The sequence below is a fragment of the Chinchilla lanigera genome, unplaced genomic scaffold, assembly GCF_000276665.1.
Source record: "Chinchilla lanigera isolate Chin_1 unplaced genomic scaffold, ChiLan1.0 scaffold00006, whole genome shotgun sequence".
NCBI lineage: Eukaryota > Metazoa > Chordata > Mammalia > Rodentia > Chinchillidae > Chinchilla > Chinchilla lanigera.
In genome coordinates, this window is record NW_004955407.1 from 39,619,942 (window position 1) to 39,646,462 (window position 26,521).

At 58.3% G+C, this 26,521-nt stretch overlaps 1 protein-coding gene across 1 annotated transcript in view; it reads left to right on the forward strand.

Annotated features, from left to right (window-relative positions):
* Positions 1-7,493: 7,493 nt before the first annotated feature.
* Positions 7,494-26,521, forward strand: part of C2cd2 (C2 calcium-dependent domain containing 2) — a gene marked incomplete at its 5' end in the record, with an annotated part of 37,722 nt that continues 18,694 nt past the window's right edge. The window contains 4 exon segments of the mRNA XM_013505230.1: positions 7,494-7,592; positions 20,406-20,525; positions 23,119-23,223; positions 25,586-25,708. Coding sequence (XP_013360684.1) covers positions 7,494-7,592; positions 20,406-20,525; positions 23,119-23,223; positions 25,586-25,708 — 447 coding nt within the window.

Here is a 26,521-nt window from a genome sequence, read left to right on the forward strand (position 1 = left end):
GGGGCCCGCGCGCCGGCCAGCGCCGGAAAGTTGGGGGGACCCGGGCAGCGCGGGTCCTGCTCCGGCGCGAGCTCGTGCCCACCCACCGCCCTGCCCCCGCGCCTGCGCCTAACCTGGCCCTGACCTCCGTTCCTGGGGACCCAGGTGGACCCCACTGTCCGGTTGGACGCTTACTGATCCTGCGCCTCCTGGATGAATAACTGACCCAGATACGCATCCATCTCTAATCTAGCTGAACTTTGCCAAGAATTTATTTCCAAAAGGCTCGCATTTCTGGACCTAGGAAAACAGCATGTCGTTGGCCGGCCGCTGGCTGGACCTCGCTGTGGGCGCTCTCAGAGGTCTGTAACCTCTGAGTCAGCGCCGCTCCCCGCGCGCAGGTGTCCTGGCCACTGTACAGGCGCAGGCCGGGAGCCGCTCGGGTCACACACCCTTGGTGGCAGCAGATGTGACCTCGGTTGTCTCGGATCGGACTTGGTAACTTATTGCTCAACTCGACCACTTCGCACTGCTCTGGTTGTTTCTTTCATCGCTAATTACTTGGTGACTTATTTTTTTCTTTTAAAGCATCCTAGTTTAATGACAAGCTCCCCGCGGTGGCAGCGGCTGTCTGGAGGTGTGTCATGGGGGAATTAGGAGCCAGTGAGCTTGGGGAAGCCCTGCCTAGCATTGCCAACCCCTTGTTTTCAGGTGTGTGTGTGTGTGTGTGTGTGTGTGTGTGTGTTCTTGCACCTGCTTGTGCAACCCATGGATAAGCCCATGACTGCTGGCCTTGGAATCACTGAGCACTGCTGTGTATGGACCCAGCAACCTTCAAAATATTCCACAGCAGCCCTGAGCCTGGCCTTTGTCCTGTTGCCTGGACACACATGGCTGTGAGGTTAGAAAGCCCAAACGTCTGCCTGTAAATCAGCGTGGATCCGACAGTTCAAGTTCATGTTCTGAGCCCTTGGAAGAAGTAGCTGTAGCTCCAGATGAGATAAAGCTGAAAGGTCAGTCGATTTGTGCCTGTCCTGGTGCCTGGAATCGCAGCCCCAGCTGTCCGCAGCTGGACGTGCACCCCAGGCAAGCTCGCGAGCCCTGTGCCTTCACCTGGGTGCAGACACAGATATCTTTCCCGGGAAGCTGCTGGCAGGCAGCTTGGCTGAGCTGTGTCACAGGCCAAGAGCTAGCGGCCTGGGCCAGGGCACGTCTCGTCCCTGTTCTCTGCGGGGTTTGAGTACATGTTGAGTAAACCATCCGCAGGACCCTGACCCAGGCTCTGGCCTGAGTTTCAGGCCCAGAGGCAGCAGCCTCCCTTCTGCAACTTCGGGAGGGTCTGTTTCATTTCCGGTCAGGTCTCCACTGGCTTCCAGAAGTCGTCTGCTGGCCCGAGCCAGAAGGCCTCAGGTTCCTTGTGCCTGGAGGGCCCGCAGGGAGGGAATCCTGCTCTGGCCTAGCTGCTGGCTTGGCAAGCTGAGAATCCCAAGGAATTTGAGGGCTTGGGAGGAAACCTTTCACCTGATCACTCGCATCTTTGGAGAGCGGGGCTTTTGCGTTCAGGGAGGAGGAGAAGATCTGGCTTGAGTGTGTTTCTCTGTCCTCTCCATGACTGGCCACACACGCTTGTCTTACACATCTGTTTTTCCAGGTTTCCTGGCTGAGAGTCATAGTAATGCACTAGGTTCAAGCTCAAAACAGCCTAGAATCTCCTTTTCGGAGGCAGGGTCTCCCTGTGTAGTTCAGGCCGGCCTCAAACTCACTACACAGCCCATGCTGGCCTCTAATTCTTGGTGATCTCCTGCCTCAGCTTCTCAGGGGCTGGGATGACAGGCGTGCAACTCCGTGCCCAGCTCCTGTGGCACTTTTGCATGGATGTAGCTCTGTTGTGAGGTGTGGCTTGGTGCGGCCCTGCTCCACTTTCCCAGCTTGGGAGTGCTGCCTGATTTGAACTGGAATGGAGGGTGCTGCAGGCAGATAGGATCTGGTAGCTGCCTGCCACCCCGGCGAACAGGTGCTGTAGGTGCCCTGACCCTGGCACCCACGCCTGCCCACAGGAGTTTCTCTTCCCCTCCCTGTCCAGCCCACTAATCCCCGATTAGGGCTCACACTCCCAGCCTGCTCTCGGCCCAGAGAGCCGCAGCTTAGTGGCCTCCCTGCCCCCTGCCTGTCCTGGTGCCCTGCCTGCGCTGGTGCCACTCGGCAGACCAGAGTGCAGCTCTCAGTCCGGCCCTGGTGGAGGGACACTGATGACCACGTGGTCGCCTCCCATGGAAGGAAGGTTTTCCAGCCAGTGCAGGCAGTGATGCCTCCCAGTCCAGGCTGGAGAGAGAAGGGAGCCCCACGCTCATCCAGCCAAGCCCCGGAGACTGAGGTTCTCTTACTGGCCAGTTTCTGCTCGAAGCCGTGCTTCCCGCGGGAAGTGAATTTGACTCTGAGACCTAAGTGTTTCCTTTGAGCAAGGTCCAGGGAAAAGGGCTGAAGGGCTTGCTGCTGGGCGGCGCGTCCTCCACAGTGGCGCTCGCTCGGCTCTCCTGGGGTCTAGGGGTAGAGCAGCGACCCATGGCTTCTGCCTGCCCTCATGACCGGTGATTAGAGCCATGCAGGTTGACTGTGTCCGAGGGGATCCCGGGCTCCGACTCACCCTGGAAATGGTTTTAAATCAGAAAGCGGTGACGGGGATACTGCCAGGGGCTCTGCTGATACGCCCACCGGTCGTTACCAGAGGTCTAGACACACTTGCCCCCTGCCGTGAGCAAGAGTGTGGACACTATGCAAAGTGGCCCAGGGCTCCCCAAGGATTAAGAAGCAGCGTCCACGTCCCCAGCAGCCCCTGGAGGCCCCCGGCCACCCTTCCTGTGGCCTGGTCAGCTCTGGGACCCCTGGCCACTGCTTCCCAAGGCCAGTGCTCTTTGGACCCCCTGTCAGTGGCACCACTGGTCCCAGAGCGAGGGTCCTCTGCTGCCACCAGGGCTGTGGCTTGTGAGCTCGTGTCCCTTCCCCGCCCCCAGCTGGCAGAGGCCCTGCACCGGCAGAGCCCCTCCAAGCTGTTGGCTGCAGTCTTTAGTCTTTCAGCCCAGCGTTTCATCGGAGGAATGTTCTAAATGCAAATCCTGCTGGGCGTGGTGGCGCACACCTGTCATCCCAGCACTCAGGGAGGCTGAGGCAGGAGGATCATCCCAAGTTGAAGGCCAGCCTGGGCTCCATAGTGAGTTCTAAGCCAGTGACTAGACTGTCAGAAGACTTGTGTTCTTAGTGAGAAAAAGATGCTGCGTGGACCTAGGATGTGTGAGGAGTGGTGCTGGCTCCTGCGTGAGTTTGAGCAGCTTACAAACTCAATGGCATGGCCTTGGGCTGTAAGTCTTTCTGTCCCACACCAGACTCCCAGTGGTGCTTACAAAAATCCAAGCTGCACGACTGAGCAGCCGCCATGGGCACGCAGAGGAAGTCCTCTTGGAGGTCACTCCTGGCCCTGGTGGGTGAGGCTGGGGCTGCCCTCCCAGCGCTCCTGGAAGGGAAGTGGGCCTTGGGGGTCTGCTGCTCCACCCCACAGATGCCCCCCACCAGGGTCGCCCTTTCGGCGGCTCACACACTGGGGCTGTTTCCGGTACAGAACTGTCCCCAGGTTACCCTCCAAGTCCGTGGGGTGCTTATCTTTTTTCTCCTTATTTAACTTCTCTGCATCTTGGAGGTCTCAGTCAGAGGTGCCAGGTCCTCCTGTCCGTGAGGACCCTGCTCACCCAGCCTGCATCTGTGCCCCATGTCGTTGTCACGGAGCTGGACCGTGTGCGGCCCCAGCAGGCCCTGTTGTTGGGCCGATGGGGAGGACAAACAGTGGCCGTGCGTGTCCCACTGCCTGGACGCGGGCCTCCTGGCTGGGGGCCGGCCCAGCCTGGGCAGAGCGGGCTGTTCGTGTGCTTTGTCTCGGACTTTTGGAGAATGAGCTTTAAGGAGTTGGCAGTGACTTTGCAGAGTCAGCGTGAAGCCAGGGCGTGGCCACCTCGCTCGCTGTCACCCTGCTGCCAGCCAGGCAGGGATCGGGGAAAGGGCAGGTGTGGGGTCACCACCCACCCGGATCCAGCCGCGGCCAGCTTCCGCTCCTGCTGGCCACAGAGGTGCCCGAGGAGGGAGGGGCGGCCTGGCCTCCTGTGTGAAGGAGGCGGGCAGGCCGTCCTACGCCCGCTGCCCGGGTTTGAGTTCCAGTGCTGCCCTTGGCTGGCTGTGTGATCTTAGGCAGGTCCTGACTTCCGGGCACCATCTGCAGTCTGGGATCACTTTGGGCCCAGCCCAGAAGGTGGCCGACCCCCACACAGCGGAGGGAAGCTCCGAGCACGGCATCTAGTGAAACGTCCGTGTGTCCTGAGTCCACGAGGGTGGGTGCTCTGCTGTAGGCTCCTTTAAAAGCTTTATGCTATGGACCGGGGATATAGCTCAGTGGCATAAGCACCTGCTTGGCAAACACAAAGCCCTGAGTTCAATTCCCGGTACAAAAAAATAAAATAAATAAAAACTTTATTCTGAGCTGCTTTTTGATTTGCAGAACAAGTGAAAAGATCATTCAGAGGGTTTCCTTGTACTCTTTAGCCAGGCTTCCCTAACCATTTAGTAATCAGAATCAATACGCAGGGGGCTGAGGCAGGAGCATTGGGCTACAGACCCAGTCTCAAACAAAAGGAACCAACCAACCAACCAAAACAAACAAAAAAGAACCCCACCAAGAATTACGGTTGATACAATGTTACTAAAATTCATGACCCGGGGAAATAAACATTGTAACAGTGTGAGAGGCTCGCCTTGGTACAGTGTTGCTATATCAGGGCCAGTGGAATTAACAGAGTAACAGCACAAGAAGTTAACATTGTCACAGCACCTTCAGTAACTAAAACTAAACCCTTCCCTAGTCTTTTAGAGCCCCTGGTGGTAGTGACTCCTCAGTTTTCTTCCTTTCTGTGGCCCTGAAGCTCTTGGAGATGCTGGCGTTGTTTTGCTGAATGTCCCTCCTGCGCATGGTATTTTCCCATGACTGGACCCAGGTTGTGCAGGCCAGGAAAGGCTGCCCCTGCCGGCCTCCCACCGGTGCTCAAGAAGTTTCTGATTCAGGAGGATTTCAGCCCGCTTGGCTAGGGAGGCTCCACCGCGCGGCGTGTACCTGAGTTTGGTCTGTGTTGGGCGTTCTGTGTTCCAGCAGCACCCAGAACCGCACAGTTTATGTTGTGGAGGTTCTGGGGTGGGGTTCGCTGTCAGGGCGGGGGCAGGCCCTCTCTGTCTCCCCTCCCCGCATTGCCAGGCAGTTCTGGAACTCATCCTTCAGCATCCATCCCGCTGGGGGAGCTGAGGGGCAGGCGCCACCGGGTGGGACAGGGAGGCGCGGCACGCCTGTCCTGAGATTATCTTCATAATTTTCTTCCTTTCTGAGCACAACCCTAGACACGGAATTCCTCGGCAGCATCTCCGGGTTTGGGGCAGGATGGCACGGTGGGGCGGGGGGAGAAGCTCCGCCCTGCCGCCTGTGGTTTCCAAGCCTGCGTCTGCGCCCAGGCGCGAGGTGCTGGGCATCTCTAGGTGGCGGAGACGGTGCCCTGTGCTGCTCACCCCAAGCCAGCAAGGGATGGCACCTGCAGATGGTGCCCGCCTGGCCCGGCCTGTGCTCAACGCTGTCCCAGGCTCTCCGGGTGGGTCCATTCACGGACTAGTGTCGCCACCAAGCTCGGCTTCGGCTCCTCCCGGCCAGCAGCCCCGCAGCCTGACTTCATCCCCCCTGAGGGATGTGGATTGTGCTGGCCCTGCTGACTTCCTGCTAGAACAGGGTGAGCTAGAAGCGAGTAACTCAAAACGCTCGTGTGGAGATCTGCTCCCGGGTGTTGGGAGCTCCTGGGGAGCAGGAAGGCGCTGGCTGGGCCTTCCAGCCAGCTGCACCGTGCCTGCTCCTGAGGACGGGCGTCGGCGCTAGAGTCAGGCAGAGAGGGGTGCTCTGGGCTGGGTTTTCAGCTACGCTGTCAGAGCTCCCCCGAAGCCCGTGGGCTTTCTACCTCCAGTCCCGGGCCTCACTGTTGGAGTGCGCCAGGGGCCGCTCAAGAGCTCATGTTTAAAAAGGACGAGACTCGGTGGGCTCCAAGCCCCCCTCGAGTCCTGCAGACAGCGTCGGTCTTCGAGCCACGTGGTCACATTCATTTCTTCCCACGTCACATGGAAATCTTTTAATCCCAAGAACCAAAAGAAGCATGAGCTGACTTAAACCACGCAGGGCTGCCCAGTCTCATAGGGCTGAAGTGGGGGAACTGCAGTGAGGGAAGGAGCTGGGCAGCTCCGGAGGGCTGTGAGGCAGAGCTCAAGGACCCAGACACCCGGCAGGCTCCTTCCCAGCCCAGGTTCCATGGAGAGGCCACCCTAGGGCCCTGCCCAGCACTGCCCGGGCTGCGGGAGAGGGGATGGGGCACCTGGAGAGGCGGGCACAGCCGCTTCCCGAGATGGGCCGAGGACTGGCAGCAGACGGGAGGACCTGGCACCGGGCGGGTGCTCCCAGACCCTCAGAGGTGCAGGACGCAGCCCGCTGCAGAGGCCCAGATCCTTCCCCCTGCTGTAACCCTCAGCACTGGGCCCACCCCTCTTTGGTTGTTTTTTGTTAGTTGTTTTAAAACAGGATCTCACTGTGTCACTCAGGCTGCGGACACAGTGATCCTCCTGCCTCAGCCACAGGGTGCTGGGGCTGCAGGTGTGCGCCACCACGCCCGGCCCCCTCTCCCTCCATGGTACATTCGGGCTTTGCTCCTGGCTTTCTCTCCTCTCCCCTCCTGCTGCCCTGCTGAGCGCCGAGCCAGACAGGAGCGCTTGGCAGAGCTCCGGGGTGTGTGCGCTGCTGCCAGAGCCGTGGCTGGGTGTCTCCCGCCGCGGGGTGCTCCAAATAGACCACGGGCTCCGATTTTAAAACTGTGAAAGACACATTGCCTCGAATCCCCTCAGAACCCCCCTCCCTCACACACTCGTCCCACCGTCCTGGCCGCTTTCTGCGGCAGCTCTGGAGTCCTCTTTCCTGAGAGTCTTTATGAGGTGTGATCAAAGCTAGAGTGACTGCCATCCAGCAGGAAGACAGCTCGTAAGAACGCGACGCTGGGTGCTCCTCCACCTTATTCACCGGATCTGGCACTGTGTGACTTCGGCTCCTTCCAAGAGTCAAAGTGACGATGAAAGGGAAACGTTTTGAATCCATTCAGGAGACTGAGGCAGCCAGGGCAGCACAGCTAAAGACTCTCAGAAAAGCGGACTCCAGAGCTGCTGCAGGACGTGGCCGGGACGATGGGACGAGTGTGTGGGAAGTGGGTCGGGTTCTGAGAGAGGTTCACCGCAATGTGTCTTTAACTCTAAAAAGTTACAAAAGTGCAGACATTCATTGTAGTTTTAACTGATACCTTGTATTCTGTTAAATTTGCAGAGCTTTATAGAAAGCATGTAATTATTTTTTAAAGAAAAACAGCACCGCTTCCTGCTGCCCTCCTCACGCTGCTTCTCTCTTGCAGGGCTCACTGTGCCTGTCCTTCCCGCTCGACCCGCAGCCGCAGCCGCTGGAGCTGGCGGTCTCAGAAGTGTCCAGCGTGACCAAGTCAGCCCAGGAGAAGGTAAGCAGGCACTCACTGGTGGCCTTTCCCTCCAGGACGAAGTGGATTGAAGACTGGAGCTGGGAGAGTGCCATTTATTTTAGAATTATCCGCACTACATAACACTTATGCCATTAAAAGAAAAAAAAAATGCCTGAGCTATAATCCCAGCACTCTGGGAGGCTGAGGCAGGAGGATCGCAAGTTTGAGTGCAGCTTGGATGACTTAGGGACCTAGCCAAATTCTGTCTCAAAAATAAAAATGAAAAAATGAAAAGGACTGGAGATGTAGCAGTGTGAAGGCACCCTGATGCAGGCCACCCCACGGGGGACACATGCTGAGCAAGAGAAGCCAGTGCAGAAAGCCCTGCGTTACCCAGCACAGCGCTGGCGGGCGCAGGGGTCGTGGGGGCTGCACCTGCAGTGGTGACGGTGAGGGTTGCCCAGCTGGGACGATGCTCGGAGGCCTCTGCTGCGAGGTTGGTGCAGGACTCAGTTCGTGTCTGGGTGCTTGCAGTCTGCAGCGTGAGGACCACAGCCCTGCGAGGCTGTGCCCGAGCTTCCCCTCAGCCTGAGCAGTGCAGGGATGCTGAGCAAGCTTCCGCCCCCAGTGCTGGGGGCTTTGCTCAAACCCCGGCTCCCCGAGGCTGGCGTGTCAGGCTGCTCTGTGTTTGCTATATTAATGTTGCCGTCTCTGAGCCTGGCAGGCTGCGTTTTTTCCCAGCGTGAAGGACGGCTTAAGGGGCTGGGGATCTAGCTCGGCGGCAAAGCGCCTGCCTGGCAAGCGCAAGGTCGTGAGTTCGGTTCCCGGTACCGGAGAAAAACCAAAAAAAAAAAAAAAAAGGAAAAGAAAAAAAAGAAAGACGGCTTAATTGCCAGGTAGTCGGCAGGACTACCGACTCCAGGGACCTCCCCTGCTGGACACATGTCGCCCGGTGGATCCTCAGGGCACAGGACATCTGCTTTGCGTCGCAGTTAGGCACACACCGGTGCTTTGGATTCATGACTGTCCAAAGTGGGCTCCCCCACTGCACAGACGACAGGTTTTGTTTAATGATCCACAAGACGGCTCTGTCCTCCTCTATCCCTCCCTTCCTGCCTTTTAGTGTTGGTTTCTGTTTTGCTTGGGACAGGCTCTCAAAGGCTGTGTAGTTCAGGCCAGCCTTGAACTCCCAGTGATCCTCCGGCCTCAGCTTCCTGAATACTCTCCTGCCTTTTGAACTTGGGTTGCTCTTTCTTCACCCTCTGCCTTGTGTGTCTGCTTTACCTGTGCGGGTCACATCTGTGGGTCCGGGTTTCGTGTCTGAGCTCGTCTTGTGTTTGGCAGAGCGGGAAGCAGGACAGCAGGACAGCAGGGGCCCTGGGACAGCACCAGCAGCCCGCCCGGCCTGCCCTGTCTGCTGTGTCCTGTGATGGGGCTGTGTGTGCTTTTAGCGCTTTGATCATTTTATGATGCAGATGAGGCGCCCGGAGATTCCCAGGTGAGCGATGGGGCGCTAATTCCTCCTCCGCGAGGACAGCTCAGGACTGGGCGAGCTCCGGCTTATTTAGATGCCGGATAATTAGCTGTTTCCTCTTCCTCAGAGCTCCGGCGGCAGACGCTGCCCTGCCGGGACCTGCGGGGGTTTGCTCTCCCGACTCCGGGTGGGTGTGGACCAGCCCAAGGTTCATCCCCGTTTCCTGTGCCCCGGAAGGGCAGGAGGACGCCCCACCCCCACGCCCTTGCGGGGATTGAAGCCACAGCTGTGTGGGGGGTCCCGGGGCAGCAAGTGCTGCTCCACTGGCGGCAGACAGGGAGGGAACCTCTGTTCCGGGGAAGCTGCTACACAGTGTCCTCTGATGCTTCTCCAAGCACAGAGGGACAGACTGCAGGGCTGGCGTGGGGCCGGGAGGCAGCAGAGTTGTGGACATAGTGAGACCGGCTTTAAAGGTCTCTTAGTGCCAGAAACGCAGCTGGAGGAAGTGGCTGACAGAACTGCATTGCTTTTAGTACAATCCCAGCCATGTGTGCAAATTAAAAGCTGAAAGCTGCCGAGTGTGGAGGTGCCGGCCTGTAATCTCAGCACTTAGGAAGCTGAGGCAGGAGGATCGCTGTAGGTTCCAGGTCAGCCTGGGCACCATAGTCAGTTTAAGGCCAGCCTAGAATACATAGCAAGATCTTGTCTCAAACTGGCCTCCCCCCAGAAAAGCTAAAAACGATATAGTATTTGTAGGCCCCTGTTCAGGACCGCGTTACCGACAACAGCTGAGAGAGAGGCAGCCCACGCTGGGTGAAGGGGTGGAGGAAACGTGGCACATCGGGACAAGCTGTGGCCCTGGCTTCAGCATGGATGAACCAGAGGGACATTATGCTCGGTGAAGTGAGGCGGCACAGAGGGGCAGATTTCTATTTGGAGGAGACAGAGTGTACCTGTTCAGGCTGTCCTTGAACTCACTGTGTAGCCCAGGCTGACCTTAAACTTGGGCAATCCTCCTGCCTCAGCCTGCAGAGTGCTGGGTGACAGGTGTGCATCTCAAAACGGTGGGGCTGGGGGTTGGGGAGGGGCAGGAGTCAGAGTCTGGCGGGACAGAGTTTCCGTTTGGGAAGGAGGTGGGTGTGGGGGTTGCACGGCAGTCGTGCATGTGCAAGGGGGGTGGACAGTGTGTGCGCTCAGCGCTGTTGACCTGAGGTCAGCGCTGTTGACCTGGAAGTGGCTCAGATGGCAATTCCGCTTTCTGTGTGATTTACCGCAGTAACACAGCCGTACACCGGTCACTGTCTCCTTTCACGCATAAGAAAAGAGTCTGAGTCGCCTTTTTCTCCCTGCCGGCCTGTGGCATTGCCGGGAGAAGAGCCGGGGATGTAGCTCAGTGGTAGAGCACCTGCCTGGAAAGAGCAAGGTCCTGAGTTCGATTTCTGATACCAAAAAAAAAAAAAAAAAAGAGGGACGGGGAGCTGGTCCGGCTGCTTCCAGGGGCGGATCTGTCTCAGCCATCGAGTGGGGCGGGGGAGGGACAGGGCAGCCCCGAGAGGTGACAGCGACCCTGGGAACCTGCAGGCTCAGAGAAAGTGCTTCAGCCCTTGTCCTTTCAGAGCAGTCACAGGACAGTGAGAGAGGAGGGGCCTGTCTGCTCCCAGTCTGCTGCTCATTCTCACCGAGGTAATAAGCAGAATAGGTGTGTGCGTGTGCGTGACACTTTGTTTTGTTTTGCACACTGGAGATTGAACTGAAGCCCTTAACCCTGAGCTAGACCCCAGCCCTTTTTATTTTTTATTTTGAGACAGGGTCTCCCTAAGTCACAAAGTTGCCTAGTCTGGGCTCGAAATTATGATCCTCCTGCCTCAGCCTCCCAGAGTGCTGGGATTACAGGTGTGTGCTGCCACGCCTGGTGTAGACAGTTTTTTATGCCTTCACATAATAAGCCTTCTTGAAAAGCTCTTCACTTTTCTGTCGCTGAGCTGTGCTTTACCGATAGGTCCTTGTGGGAGCCGCCCGGGTTCTGTGTTTACAGGCTTTGCTTCCTTGGAGGAGTGGCATGGTCACCCCATTTCCAGAAGGGCTCAGTGCCTCAGCGGGGTGTCACTTGTCGTGCATCCCAGCTGGGGCGGCCGTGGACACGTGTGTCACACTGAGGAGGTTAGACACGGGGCTTCGTTTAATGCAGTTCCCGGGCTAGGGGTCCAGAGGTGTGTGCTGTTTCTCCCTTCCAGCCTTGGGCCCAGGTCTGCCTTGGCTCGCTCTCAGCACCCTCTCAGTCTCCTGCTTTGCGTAATCCTATTTATTTACCTACTTATTTTTACTGGTTTTTTGGAGACAGGGTCTCGCCCTATAGTTCAGGCTGGTCTTGAATCCGCTCTGTAGCCCAGGCTGACCTCAAGCTTCCAGCGATCCTCCTGCCTCAGCCTCTGGGTGCTGGGATGACAGTGTGCACCCATAACGCCCAGCTTTAATTCTTGAAAAGAAAAAGCTGCAGGCCCAAGCCCCCAAAGAAGCACAAACGTTTAATGTCTGCCCCCGGCCCCAGGCCGTCTTTCTCCTCTAACTCAGCCTGGAGCCGGGACACATTCAGCATCTGAGCGAAGACAGGCGTGAGCCCGCCTGGGCGCACAGGCTGTGCCACGTGGTGGTGTCTCTGAGGACCTCACTTCCGGTCCGCTCTCTGTGAGCTGGCCCCTCTGTGCCAGGTGCAGGGATCCCGCTGGCCCTGCCAGGACAGAAGCAGCCTGCCCTGCACAGGGCCCTGGCGCGGGTCTCTCCTGCACTCGAGCCCTCCTGTGTCTTCGTGCTCGCCTTTCCAAATACCTGGCCCTCGGCAGCCTCCCCGTGGTAGACTCCTCGGCAGACTCCGTGGGTCTCGGGGTCGTCCCCTGTGACCAAGGGCAGCCCGAGGTCCCCACCCTGCCCGGCTCAGGGCTGAGTCAGGACGGTCTCCACGCGTTCCTGCACAACATCCACGTGCTTCTGCTCTCACCACCAGCCACGGGCTCGCTGCCTGGGACCCGCCGGGTGTCCTGCAGTTCCTCCCAGCCCTGACCCAGGGCCTGGGACACTGCAGGGCTCAGCCCCACCAGCCCGCCTCAGCCCACCGCCAGTCCGCGCCCCCTCCTGGTTCTGACAGTGGCTTCTTCCTGTGCTCCCTGCACTCGGGAGCACAGCTCCTCTGACCCAGGGGCAGCGCAGCCTCTGTGTGGGCGAGCTGCGTGGGTGGGGTGCCCGGTGCCCTCCCTGGGTGCCCCACACACAAAGCTAGGAAGCCCGGGACCGCTATTTAGGGACATTTGCAACAGAGGCTTCGGGACTTGTGACCTGGGGGGACCCGTTCCTGGTGGCTCCAGTTACAGGCTCCTCCCCTCCCTGGAGGCGGTGGAGGGGAGGGTCGCAGTCCCAGGCAGAGCCACCCACCGCCTCACCAGCACACGGGAAACTCCTGTCGCTGGGAGGGGCTGTCGGGAACCTGTGTGCAGGAGGCTGGGACTCGGGTCAAAGGTTGCTTGTGGCTGCCGCTTACAGGGTCGCTTTCGTAAGGGGCTGTCGCCCTGCTCCCAGGCATCCTTGCTGGTCCCTGGTCCCTGTGATCCGGCTGCTCCCTGCCACCCTGCCCGCAGGCCGGGTCTAGGTGCCACCTTCCAGAGCGCTCCAGCCGCCTCTGCAAGCCCAGACTCGCCCCGCATGGAGCCAGCTGCACCTCGGGCTTTAATTGTGCTCCTGCCCGAGAGCAGGCTCCGACCCGCGCTCTTCCCTCAGGCCAGGAACAGCTGCCGCAGGGCGCAGAAGCCTGCGCCTCCCCAGGCCAGGGCCTGCAGCCAGTCGCTCCTTGGCAGGGCATGCCCGGCTGGTAGGAACTTATCCCTGGCCGAGTATGGTTCACACAACAGCCAGATGGGGCCAGGTGTCCAGGGAGAAATGTTCAGGGTCTGTGGGGTTTGCTTTGTTTGGTTTTTTGAGACAAGGTCTCCCTATGTAGTCTAGGCTGACCTTGAACATGATAAGTTCAAAGTCTCTCATGGAGATCCTCCTGCCTCAGCCTCCCAAGGGCTAGGATTACAGGTGCGTACCACCACACCCAGCTGATCGTCTCTCCATGGCATCAGGATCAACTCAGGTTAAAGCCTTAAAGGAAAGTTCTAACCCTCCCAGCCTGGAGGAAGGACTGCTAGAAGCCTGGGCCCGGGCTTGTCCTGGGTATGCACCTCCCCTTCCAGCTGGCCGCAGGGCCTGTGTTGGCTGTGAGTCGGACCCTGGAGGGGTTTCCTGGAGAAGGGAGCAGGGTCTGCAGGAGCAGGCCTGGGCGGCCCTGGGCTTACCCTGGCTCACGTTCGCCAGCTCCTCTGGCAGAAGACATGTGTGCCCGTTGCACAGAGGGGAGACTGAGGCAGAGCGTAAGTCACTTCCCTGGGGGCCGCGCTAGGAGCATTCGAGGCTGGAGTGGGGCTCAGGGTCTCTGTGAGCTCCGACCGCTGTGTCATCAGACGGTGCCGCTCAGACAGCTTTCCCCGCATTTACTGTCGTGGGCTCACGAGGCTCACCTCCACCACATCCGACAGAAGGGGCTGGGAGTGGGGCGTGGTGCCCGCCTGTAATCCCAGCCTTGGGAGGCCGAGGCAGGAGGGCCGCGAGTTCAAGCCCAGTCTGGGCAGTTTAGCAATTTAATGAGTCCCTGTCTCCAATTAAAAGGGCTCTTGATGTAGCTCAGTTTGAAGGACTTGGGTTCAGTCCCTAGGACTGTCAGAGAGGAAGAGAGAGACAGAGATGGAGATGGAGAGAGAGGCAGAGACAGAGAGATGGAGACAGAGGCAGAGAGGGGACGAAGAGGAGCCGAGAGCCTGACCTCCCTTTGCCGTGAGAAACTGCAGCGAGGCACAGCGCGGCTGTGTGCCTGGAGCCCCACCGCACGGGGCAGGCTGGGATGGGGCGTGTGCGGGGCTGTGAGCCTGGCTCGCCGAGCCCCCCCCGCTTTTGCCTCCTGGAGCCCCGGGGCGCCTGGGTCTCTGCCCCTTCTGCCCCTGCAGGCTTGGAAGGGCAGCATCACGCGTGTCTGTCTCCCTGGCTGCAATCACGAAGCTCCTTTACCTTCTCCCCTTTGCCTGGCTGGCGTGCAGTCCCGGCTGCCCTGGCATTGGATGTGCCGAGCGCCTGGCAGCTGTTCTGAGCCGGGTCTTTCCAAGGGCGGTGGCAGAGGCCGCCTGGGGGAGGCCCAGCCTCTGAAATCCAGGTCCCTGCACGCCCCCCAAGGCCACCTGCTGGGTGCCTGCGTGCTGGGCCCTGGGACAGCCTGGTGCCGAGAGGAGGCAGTGCCAAGGACCCTGGCCTGTGATGGAGGCACTCTGGGAGCCTAAGACAGGAAGGTCACAAGTTAGAGTTCAGCCCAGGCAAGGAATTTAGGAAGACCCTGTCTCAAAATAAAAAGGAAAAAAGGGGGGTTAGGCTGTAGCTCAGTATGAAGGCCGTGGGTTCAGGTCCCAGTACTGCAGACAAGGGGGTGGGGTGGAGGTTTTGTTACCAAGGAGCCAACAGTGCTTTTGCTCAGCTCTGATGGAAATCCCGAAGGGCGCACAGGGTGGGGGGGCGAAAGGAGGTGGAGCCCTGGTTGCTGCCCTGCCCCTAGAGTAGGTTTGTGGGCTCCTGTCAGAGAAGCCCCGCAGGGCGTGTGGGTCTGGGGAGGCACAGGCCTGAGGAGGGGCCGCGGAGTCTGCGCCTGGCCTGCCTGCCCGTTTTGGGACCCTGCCCCGACATCCACGTGACACAAAGGCCCTGGGTGCGACCCTCTGTCCCGCAGACGGGGCAGTGGGGGGTCTCAGTCCCAGGCACTCCGGGGTCCAATCCCAGTACCGGGGGTGAACTGAGGAAAAGAAGTGGGGTGTGGGGAGCGGCGCAGCTCCTGTGGTGACAGAAGCGCGGCCTGGCCTTGCCGCCGCCCCAGGGCCGCACTGGTGGCCTGACCTCATCTTGTCAGGGATTTTCTCCCGTGGGGTGAGGGGCAGTGGGCGTTGTCACCCTTGGGGATGTCCTGGCCCCTGCGGTCCCTGCCATGGCCAGAGGAGGGGTCAGGGGAGGCACATTCCGTACATGGTTGTCGAGGGGCCAGAGACCAGGGGCGGCTCCCTGCGTGGTAGGGCTCTGTGGCCTGAGGCTACTGCTCCTGCAGAGTATTCCAGTCAGGGAGGGCTAAGAAGCGTGGCCAGGCCAGGTTGGAATCCGGAGCAGGGAGCCGCGTGGGCCAGGCACAGCATTACCCAGCATGCCTCGGGGCAGGCCGCCATCTTGCTTCTAGCCTCTGTGGTCTCAGCTGCTTGGGAGCGTTGCTTCTGGCGTAGACCTTCACCTGTACGTCCTAACTTCTCGGGCAGCCCAGGCTAACTTTGCAGATGTTCTGGCGACGTTTAGCCCAGTGGATTTTGTTTTTTAAACCAAGGAGCCTCTGTGCTAGGGTAGGAATAATGTTTCTGTCCTACTCCTACGTGTTGGAGAACACCTCCAGCTGAGAGTAGATGGGGAGTTGAGACAGCTGGTGAGGGGTGGGCCAAGGGCTCACTGCTGCTTCCTTTTGGAGCTCTTTCCTTCCACAGTGTGATTCAAGTGAAAGCTGTCCAACAGCCTGACCCTCAGAGGTGCATTTTCTCAGAGGTGCATTTCCTTGGAGGTGCATTTTTTCACCGCCGGCCTCCTTCCTTAGGCCATACCAGTAATTAAGCTCTTTCCAGCTCTCCAATGTTCCCAGGGAGCCAGCGGCTGAATGAAAAAGAAAGTGAAAGAGCACAGTGAGGTCTGAAGGAATCAGGGGACATCCTTGTTGGCAGGCAGCTGCACAACGTGGACGCACCTCACCTGGAATTTTCTGGCTCCTGGCTACACAGTGGATCAAGGGTTTGGGAAGCAGAATGTCTGCATAGGCAGTAGCTGCTGACAGGCCAGGTCTGGAGGCTGGGGAGGGGCCCGGAAGCTGAGCAAGGCCTTTGCCAAACTAGACAATGATGACCCCTTCCCTCTCTCCACCCATGGGGTGTACCCGGCCTACCTGGGCTCACTGCCCTAAACACTGAGCCAGAGGTGAAGACTGTTTGTCTGGAATCTACCTCCAGGCTCCTGTTGATTTTGAAATGCTGCAGATCATCAAGGGGTTCTTAGGCTGGGCATGGTTGTGCGTGCCTGTAATCCCAGCACTCAGGAGGCTGAGACAGGAGGATTGCTATGAGTTTGAGACCAGCCTGGGCTACAAAGTGCGCTCAAAAGCCAGCCTGAACTGCATAGCGAAACCCTATCTCAAAAAAAAAAAAGGCAAAAAAGAAAGAAAAAAGGTGGGGGGCGTTGCTTGCTTTGGGGAAAAAAAAAAAAAATATATATATATATATATATATACACACACACACACACACACACACACACACACATACACACATATATATATCTCAAGCCGGGTGTGGTGGTGCAAACCTGAGATCCCAGCAACTGGGAGGCTGAGGCAGGAGGATCACTGCACGTTTGAGGCCAGCCTGGGCTACACAGTGAGACCCTCTCTCAAGAGTGAAGAGTGAAGTGGGCCTAGGGCTGGTCTTTCCCAAGACAGCACATTCCAGCAAGGGAGACAGATTTCAGTTTAGTGGAGTCTGCTTCCGGTCCATAAGTTCCTTCGTGTCCTTGAAAAGCCCGGTGCGCCCCCTACAGATACTACTCCTGCCTTGATTTAAATTGACAAAAATCCCATAGTAATAGTTTGACAGTGAGTCACTTAAAATTTAAGTATTAAGGACTTTGAAAAGCTGTGTTTAAGTAGTTCCACATACCTAGGAAACTTCAGAATAGCTTCTTGTTTGCTTTTTTGAAACAGAATCTTGCTCAATAATTTAGGCTGGACTTGGACTCACTATGTACCCCAGGCGGGGCTCAAATTCATGGTGATCCTCCTGCATCAGCCTCCCGAGTGCAGGGATTACAGGTGTGTGCTACCCTGCCCAGCATTTTTTGAGACCCAATTTCATTATGTAGTCCAGGTTGGCCTCTAAATCAATGAGATCCTCCTGCCTCAGCCTCCTGAGTGCTAGGATGACAAGTGGGTACCCTCACGCCTGACAAGAAGGGCTTCTTGGGAAGCTGTTGGGTTGAGGAGGTCAAGATCAAGGTCGGCACGTGCAGGCAGGAGGTGGCTGTCAGTGCCTGTACTCCAGCTGAGCAGGAGGCTGGCCGGTTGGAAGGTCTCTGAGCTGATAGGTGCCGGTCCTGCCCGCCTTGGGCCCAAGGCCGGGACCCTCTCCCACACTAGGCCTCGCCCCGTTTGTGTGGCTGGGGGAGATGTAGTCCGCACCCTCACCATGGGTAACACAGTACGCCGAAGAAGAGAACTTGCTGGTGCAGCCTCCCTTGGCCCGGTCGGGTCCACCGTGCTGGTGACAGCTGGGCACCGTGCTGCTGGGCGGAGGGCCCGGCCGGGGGCAGTGAGAGTGTCCCCCACTCAGGCTTTTCCCTAGGAGTTTTCCAGAGGGCACCGAGGGGAGGGGTGGCCACGAGGCCAGGGTGTGGCTGGCTTGATTGCGGTGGGAAGGAAAGGACTTTGTGGCTGAGACCGGTCGGGGTGGCGCGGCTGATCGGAGCCGAGGAGCTTGTGCCGCAGGTTCCACCTGCAGCAGCTGCACTTGCTGTGGACGTGTTATGCACTTGCTGCTAGCCAAGCGCTCGGCCTCTGCATGTCCAGGAACGCCGCTCTGGGGAGGCTTTTTTGTTCTTCTTTTGAGACAGGGTCTCACTGTGCAGTTCAGGCTGGCCCAAAACTCCATCTGTAGCCCAGGCTGGCCTCAGACTCACAGCCATCCTCCTGCCTCAGCCTCCCAAGTGCTGGGACCACAGGTGTGTACCATCATGCCTGGCCGGGGAGGCTTTCTTTAGGGCCAGATAGGAAGGAAGAGCAAAATTTCTTGCTGGAATGAAAACACTAAGAAAGTTGTCTTTTCTTAGTAAAATTCTTTTGGGGCGCATTGTGTGGTACACACACCAGGGGCTTTTCCACTCCGATACATCCCAAGCCCTTTTTCAGTTACGTTTTGTTTTGTTTTCCAGTACCGGAAATTGAACTCATGACCTTATGCTTGCCAGGCAGGCGCTGTGCTACTGAGCTAAATCCCCAGCTCCTATAACTGTGGATGGCAGAGTCAGCCCACCTAATGCTGAGCCTGACCTTATATACTTTTTTTTTTTGCGGTACTGGGTATCAAACTCACAACCCTGCACTTGCCAGGCAAGCACTTATGCCACTGAGCTATATCCCCAGCCCTACAGTTTTTGAGACAGGATCTTAGTAAATTGCCCAGGTGGGGCTTCAACTTGTGATCCTCCTGTCTCAGCCTCCTGGAGTGCTGAGATTATGAGCCAACAACTCCGGCCTTCTTAGTCATTTTCTGAGTAGCACAGGGTAGAAGTTTCCAGAGAATTAACAGAGGCACATGGCGTCCTGGCTTGTTGTGTTGTTTTGCTTTTAAGCAGCGAAAGGCCCGGGCAGTGGAGACGTGAATCTCCTACGTGTCGTGTCGTGTCATGTCCTAGCTGAGTGGCTCATGTGGCTCCCGAGAGGACCGTTCATGAAGCGTTTATTTTTAACATGAACACACGACATTTCTTATCCAAACATTGCTTGGCCCCGGTCCTCTGGACTGCCATGCTGAGTCCCATCCACCAGTCTCCTGAGCGGGGCGCAGGGGAGGACGGGAGATGTGCGCTTTCCCCAGGGACGGGGACGAGCAGGCGGATGTCTCTCCCAGATCTGCGTGGCTGACGGCCGCTGGGCGGAACTGGAGAGGGCAGGGGCCCAGCCGGAGCCGGCGGGGGCATGTGCGGCCGTGGGAGCCCGGGACGGCAGGGCAGGGGCCGCCTTGCCCTGAACGCTGCGCGGTAGCAGCCGGCCGAGGGTTATTTTGGTAATCTTCCTTCCCGCTTGGCGTTCTAGATTCTGATGGCTCCACCAGAGAATTCAAGAATCTCCCCTCCTGAGTGAGCGCCCTCGATGGGCCGGCGGTCCCCTCGGGAAACTGCCGTCCGCCCTTCCCGTGTTGCCCCGGCCTTCTCAGCGCTAGGCTTGGCACAGACGCATTGGCCCCTGCCGAGCTCCCTGTGCCCAGCGGGTCCTGTGGGCCGCAGAGGAGCCCTCCTGAGGAGCCATTCTGTGGTAGGGGCTACAGCTCTCTGCTACAAAAACCCGTGCTCTAAAGCGCTCTGCGAGGGTTGGAGTGGGTTTATTCCAGATGTAGCTGTTGGATGTAATCAATGGTTTGTTTTTGTTTCTGTGGTTTCCACACGGGACTTGTTTGTGCAGTTCAGGCTGGCCTCAGACTCACTACTGTAGCCCAGGCTGGCCTCGAACTCATGACGATCCTCCTGCCTCAGTCTTCTGAGTGCTGGAATTACAGGCGTGTGCCACCACACCTAGCCAAAATAAAATACACAATAAAAAGCTAGCCAAAGGCCGGGATGGTGGCGCACACCTGTAATCCCAGCCCTCTTGGGAGGCTGAGGCAGGAAGATCCTTGGGAGTTCGAGACCAGCCTGGGATACAAAGTGAGTTTAAGGATAACCTGAACTGCATGGCAAGACCCTGTCTCAAAAAGACCAAAAAAAAAAAAAAAAAAAAGAAAAAGAAAACAAAAAAAACTAGCCAGGCGTGATGGTGTACACCTATGATCCCAGCACTTGGGATCGTGAGTTTGAGGGCAGCCTGGGCTACATAGCGAGACTCTGTCTCAAAAAAACAAAACAAAACAAAAAACCAAAATGAACAAAACAAAACAAAACAAAAAAACAAATAAAATAAGCTCATTTTATAAGTGGGCTCAACTTATAATTCTATTCCATTATGGCTGTGCAATTTTTAAACGTGTAGTGTTTCATGATTTGCATTATTCGCACTATTTCGAAAACTAACGACCTGTTTGAGTTCCCTGGGCAGAAACAGTGTCTTGTGTTCTGAGTAAACCGAACAGTGTTTTCCACGTGTGACATCCGTGGCTCGTGTTCTCACTGAGGCCCGCGGGGCTTGCTGTGTGCGAATGTGAACGTGGAAATGTTTAAAAGCAGCCGAGGCGGGGGGCACAGGGAAGCAGCGCGGGGACGAACGTGCGCGTGGGGAGAGCGGGACAGCTCTGTCTGGGCAGGACGGGCCGGAGCCCGGCAGCCCCCAGGAAGCAGGGACTCGGCATCCTGGTGTCCGGTGCTACCTGGCCACATAAGGAAGAGCCAGGATTCCCCAAGCCGGCTCCTGTGGATCCGTCCTTGCTGGCCTGGCGCCCGACGTCTCCCCGCGGGGGCCAGGCGTTGTGGCAGGCGCTGTCTGGACCCTTGTCGTCTCACCTGTCACCCTGCCCTCCCCTCCCCAGGTGGTGACCTGTCACGTGGCGGGGGACGCCCTGCAGTTCCTGGTCAGCGTGGGGCCGGCCTCTGCGGGGGACGCGGGGCGGCAGCTGTGTGACGTGCGGCTGTCCCCCGTGCACCTACAGGTAAGACCGGGGGGCTCAGCAAGTCGGGGGACAGCACCCTCACCAGCGCAGGGCACGCGCAGGACACCTGCGTCTTCATTAATTACCACAGGTGGCAGAGGTTTCAGACCCTAAGCTTCCACATTGTTTGCTTTTGTTTCTGGGGCTTTGTGTTTGTGTTTGTTTTTGTTTTTGTTTTTGAGACAAGGTCTCACTGTGTAGCCCAAGCTGGCCTCGAAAATGTGGCATTCCTCCTGCCTCAGCCTCCCAAGTACTGGGATTATAGACATGTGCCACCGTGCTCAGCATCTTTGTTTTTCTTCTCAGTTAAAAAATTAGAATTGCTGTTATTTTCCTGATGATGAGTCTGTGACAGTGATGAGCCTCGTATGTTACATGTAACAAGGGCGACTGCTAAAGGCCCGCAGCCTCGGGTAGCCACGGTTCTCACTGTAAGCAAAATGCTCACGGGAGTGGCCGTTCGGCGGGTGCTGAAAATTTGGGAATTTCTGATCCTGTCTCAGAGGTCACTGCTGATTCACCCTCACATCCACCGCCTCTGTCCTTGTCCCCGGCCACTAAGATCAAGGGCGACGGAGTCACACGGAGCCCCAGCCCCCCAGGAGGGTAGGATTCCTTTCTTTTTTTGGAATTGAATCTAAGGTTTCATACTGAGTTACTTCCCCAACCCTTTTTTTTTTTTTTATTTAGAGACAGGGTCTCACTAAATTGCCCACACTGGGTTTAAGCTTGTGAGCCTCCTGCCTCAGCCTCCCAGAGTGCTGAGTTTACAGGCAACTGCACCAAAACCAGCTCTGTCTGCTTTGCTTAGAAAGACGGGATTTTAAATAACCATTTGCCTCAAGGCTTCCCGGACCCTAAGTGGCTTTTTCCTGAAACCCTTGCCCTGACCCCAGCTCCCCAACGCCGCGCCAGAACACCCCTCTTGGAGACACACTGAGGAGTCGGCCTCAGGACACGTCCTGCACCCCACAGTTTTTGGGCAGGGTGGTTAGAAAATAACCTTCAAAGCCAAGGACGCGTTTGCTGCGTGTCTGGGGACTGAATAAACCGAGAGAGCTCGTGGAAGCGCTGTCCCTGTGGGACCGGTCTTTCTGTGGGAGTCCCCGCCGGCCTCCCCTGCGGGCCCGGTCTTTCTGTGGGAGTCCCCGCCGGCCTCCCCTGCAGCCACATCTTGGCTCTTGGCACACAGGCGCGTGACCCCAGCCCTCGCTCACCTCCTACGCGGGGGCAGCTGCTACAGATGGGTGCACGACTTACTATTTATTTTTTGAGACAGGCTCTCTCTGTGTCTTGAACTCAGCGATCCTCCTGCCTCTGCCCTCTGAGTGCTGAGATTATTGCCCTGTGCCACCACGCCCCCCCAGGCTGGGCGAATCATTAATGCCATGGGCAGAAGGTGGTGCTTCTCTGATGTGCCGCCGGCCAAGGGCGCAGGTGGGCAGCTAGTCAGACTCTGCCCCCTGCGCTGCCTGCCCGTGGGTGTGTGACTTGCTTCCCCACAGCGCTGAAATTCAAGTACACTTTATCCGCCGCGACCGCAGAGGTCTGGCTTGCGGAGCGGCGTCCCCGCTGCGTGTAGGAGAGCGGGGTCCTGAGTCCGCACTCTTTCCCTCCCCGGGTTGGGGTGGAGACGGGCAGAGCGGCGGTGTGGCTTGGAGGGAGCGTCTGGCTGAGCAGCGAGACCGGGTTACCGGCGCTTAGCTGGGGCGGCTCAGGCTTCGTCTGTTTGTCCGTCCGTGTTCTGCAAGGTGATGTCCCGCCAGGAATCAGATGTTCAGACCAGCGCCCCCTCCCAAGAGGCTGGGCAGCAGGTCCTGAGGGTGCCGGTGGAATCGCTCCTGGGCTGACACCTGTGGCACCCATGTCCCTGGCCCTGGGCCCCGTGCTGAGCCCAGTCCTCCAGCCCTGCCTCACTGGCCGTGCTCCCGGCTCCTCCTCCACGTTTAGGGCTCCTGGGATTCCTCTGGGTCCCCTAAGAAACCGGGCAGCTCTGCCCTCTGCTCGGGTCCTAGCCTCACCTCCTGCCAAGGCCCCTGTGCCACATGCGCCACGCACAGGCTCCAAGGAGGGGCGTGGCCGCCCCAGGCGCGTGTCCTGCCTGGCGCAGATGAGGGTGGCTGAGGCTGACCAGTGCTGGGGACCTGGGACGGGACGGGTGCCTTGCACGGGGCCTGCAGTCCGGGGCCGGGGTGGGCACCCTGCGTCTCCTCCCCAGTCCTCTCTGCCGTGCCTCGGCGACACAGTGCAAAGACAAATGTAGGCCACTGCCAGTTGCTTCCTGCAAAGAGACCGCAGAGTTTAAGGGCCCCTCATCCCCAGCACTGAGGCCAGGGAAGGGGCTGGGGCGTGGAGGCGTGGAGGCGTGGAGGGCTGTGAGGTCTTCCTGCCCGATCTGAAAGCACACAGTAGGCTGAGGTTAAGTTGAGCAATTGTCGAAGCAGATAAATAAATGAAAATTCACACAGAGCGCGCGCGCGCGCACACACACACACACACACACACACCGCCTGTGTGCACACCTGCTGCAACATGGGCTCTCTGGGATGCTGGCAGACCAGCAGCTGTCCACTGACTGTTCCCTTTGCACTAGCTGGAGTTCCACATGAAGGAGAAGAAGGAGGACATCCAGATCCGCTGGTCCTTCGTCCACGTGCAAGGCACGGCCATTCAGATCCAGCCCCACGCCCCAGAGCAGGTGGGTCCTTTTCGTGATTCCCCTTGGCGTGAGGGCTCGTGTGCTGGGGACGGAGGTTCAGGTCGACTCGGCCTCCTGTCTGTCCCCCTGTGTCCCTCCCTGGGCTGACCTGGGCCACCAGAGAGGTCGCCCCTGGGGACGCAGCTGTCCCCAAAGCCACACCTGGAGTTGCCTGGCTACTTCTGAAGGTCAGGAAGCCTGAGCCCCACCCGGGATGCAGGCTTCAGGCTTGGGGTTGTCAGACAGGCAAGTGCCACCAGTGAGACCTGGGGGTCACATGACAGGAGGTCGGGGGGCCGGGGATTTAGCTCAGCGGCACAGCGCCTGCCTGGCAAGCACAAGGTTGTGAGTTTGATTTCCGGTTCCAGAAAAACAACAGCAACAACAAAAAACCAAACATGACAGGAGGTCTCCCGGACACGCCCGTCACGGAGAGGACACCTCGCGGAGGTGGGGCGGGGTCCCAAAGCTGCTGTCTGAGGCGCCCCCTTTGTCCCTTTTGTGGCAAGCGAACCCCTGAAACCCAAGCACGTGACATGAAAGACGTGAATTCAGTGGTTCATCAACAACTATTTTAACCTCGCTGCCTCGCCGTAAAGGTGACGTGGCTTGTTTGCCTCGCTTTGTGTTTTGAGCTAATTTCTCAGAGCTGCACACATCAGAACTGCTCTACGGCCCTGGCAGCTTGAGATGCCTCCACACACCCCGTTCTTTCTCTGTCCCCTTCCGGTGTCTGCATCACCGTTCTCCCGTGGTAGCCTTGTCTGTCCAGGCCGCAGTCTGCCCGAGCAGCTGGCCACTGGGCCCGCCCTCCTGCCGCTCACAGCAGACCTGCTGGAGGTCAGGCCCCACTCCTGATGGTAGTATTATTATTACTGTTGTTGTTATTGTCGTCATCATCGTTGTCCTGTGTGTGCTAGGCAAGCTCTCTACCACTGACCCACATCCCTGCCTCTCTCTGTGTTTTGAGGCAGGGTCTTGCTAAGTTTGCCCGGACTGGCCTCACACTTGGAATCCTCCTGCCTCAGCCTGCCCAGTAGCATTCCCCAGTCCCCAGCTCAGCCCCGCCCCCAGGAAACCCTGTGTCCCTCTGTGCAGCACCTAGCCCCACCCAGACAGACCCTCTTCTGGGGAGTCGGCTGGGCTGCAGAGCGCACACACTCAGCAGCCAGAAGCAGCGTGTGCCCATCGCCTCGGTTTCCGGGGTCTGGAGTCCGAGCTGCGGGGCTGTGCTGCACACAGGGCCTTGGCTGTCACCAAGGTCTGGGCCGGCTGCAGTCTTTCTGGTCGCAGGGGGCGACAGGGCTCTCCGGGGTCCCTTTCCATCATGCAGGTTCTGCCCTCCGACCTAAGCACCCCAAGGCCCCGCCTCCTGACACCCACACTTGGATTTGGATTTTTTTTTTTAGACAGAGTTTCACTATGTAGCCCTGGCTGGCCTTGAACTCACAGCAGTCCTCCTGTCTCAGCCTCCCGAGTGCTGGGATGACAGGCGTGTGCCATTGTACCTGGTTTTTTTTCTTTCTTCTCTTTTCTTTTTTTTTCTTTTTCTGCGGGGGAGCATTCAGATTTCAACACAGGTCTCTGCCTGTGGATCTTGGCGGTTCTCAGCGTGAGGCCCTTCTGACCTCAGTGACGCTGTACTCTCCTCGAACACAGGCCCGCGTCCTGTTGGGGCTCGTTCTGGGTCTCTGGATGCTGACAGCCGGGGCCACGGCTCCTCCGGCCCTGCACTTTTTCCTCGAGCTGCCTGTGTTCGTCCTGGTTCTCCTCAGTCCTTACACACGGTCTCCTGGTCAGAAGTCACGGCTTCTCTGAGAAAGAACACGCACATGCGTGGAATTTGGGGACAAAGGCCGAGCGGGTAATATGGGGACGTTAACACTGCCTCACCTTCATTATTATTGTCCCTTTGCTCTGGGGACTTACTATTTATGCTCCTTCATTTATCTTTAGTGACAAGTGTGCACGGCTCCTGTCCCTGCACTGGGGACTGAGCCCAGGGCCTCACACGGAGCTGCCTCCCACCCCTTTCCTGCTGCTTTTTCCCTAGACTGACAGTGTCTCACTAAGTAGCTCAGTGTCAGAGGCTGCCTCAGCCTCCCAGGTGCTGGGACTCCAGGTGTGCGCAGCCCTGCCCGGGGAGGTGTACGTGGCATCTGCAGTCAGCAGGTGCCCAGCTCGGGGCAGGGTGTGACCTGTCCATCCTGGTCGGAGTCCCCAGGACGGGAGCCAGCACAGCTCTAACATCTGATTTGCTTCCTTTCAGGCCAGCAGCTGGGGGAGCCTTCGGGGTGTAGTCAGGTGGCCTAGGAGTGGGTGACCAAGTGACCAAGTGACCGATGACCTCTGTCTCGCACAGGACCTGACGGTGGAGCGAGAGTCCGTGTCCAAAGTGCTCCGGGACCTCCTGAAGCGCCTGGTGGGCCCTGCTGCGCCAGCGGTGGTCCTGAGCACCAGGCCGGCGGGCCAGCAGGAGGCTCAGGTGAGCAGTGGCCCGGGGGCGTCTGAGCCGGGGGCGGAGCTTGCACCTCTGTCTGTGTGTGTGGCCAGCGCTGCGCCTCTGCGCTGGATGCGTGTCTGCAGGGACGCCGGCTGCTCGGCGTCCCTGGCTGTGGTCTGGCGATGCAGCCTAGGGCTGTGTAGGGCTCCTTCTGCCAGATCAGCGGGGCGCGCGGTTCTCCCAGAAGCTCAGGCCCTCACGGGCACTGCGCATGCGCGGGGTTCAACTTGTGCACTCGTGAGAATCTAACGTCATAAGGAGGATTAAAGCGTACAACAGCCATGGTGCACCACCTCCACCCAGATCATGCAAAATTGTCTTCCAGGAAACAGCTCCCCGGTGCCAAAAAGATGCCCCCGCCCGCATAAGCAGCACAGACGCCCTTGCCGATGGTAGTCTGCCCCATCCCAAGCTGCTGTTGTGGTTATAATGTGTAACAGGGCCGCTTGGAGTCCCTGGGGTTCCTGGAAAGATGCCGCGTGGCAGACACTCGGTGTAACCCGGGGGGGCTCTGCGTGGAGTCCAGGGGCTGAGTGCTGGGCATTGCAGGGCACAGGGCCCACAAAGTGTCTGCCACCCTGCGTCGCGGTGGGGCTGTGTAGCCAGCAGCGGGGCTGCAGGAATCCGAGGCTCTGCCGCCCCAGAGAGGCCTGGGCAGGACAACGTCCCTTGAGTCCTTCTGTCCCCATGGCTCCTTGCGGATTCGAGAGAACTCACTGAGGATGAATTCGAATGTCAGAATGCGAGAAGGTTCACCAAGTAGTGTAGTTTAAAATCCACGGGTCCAGAAAGTCA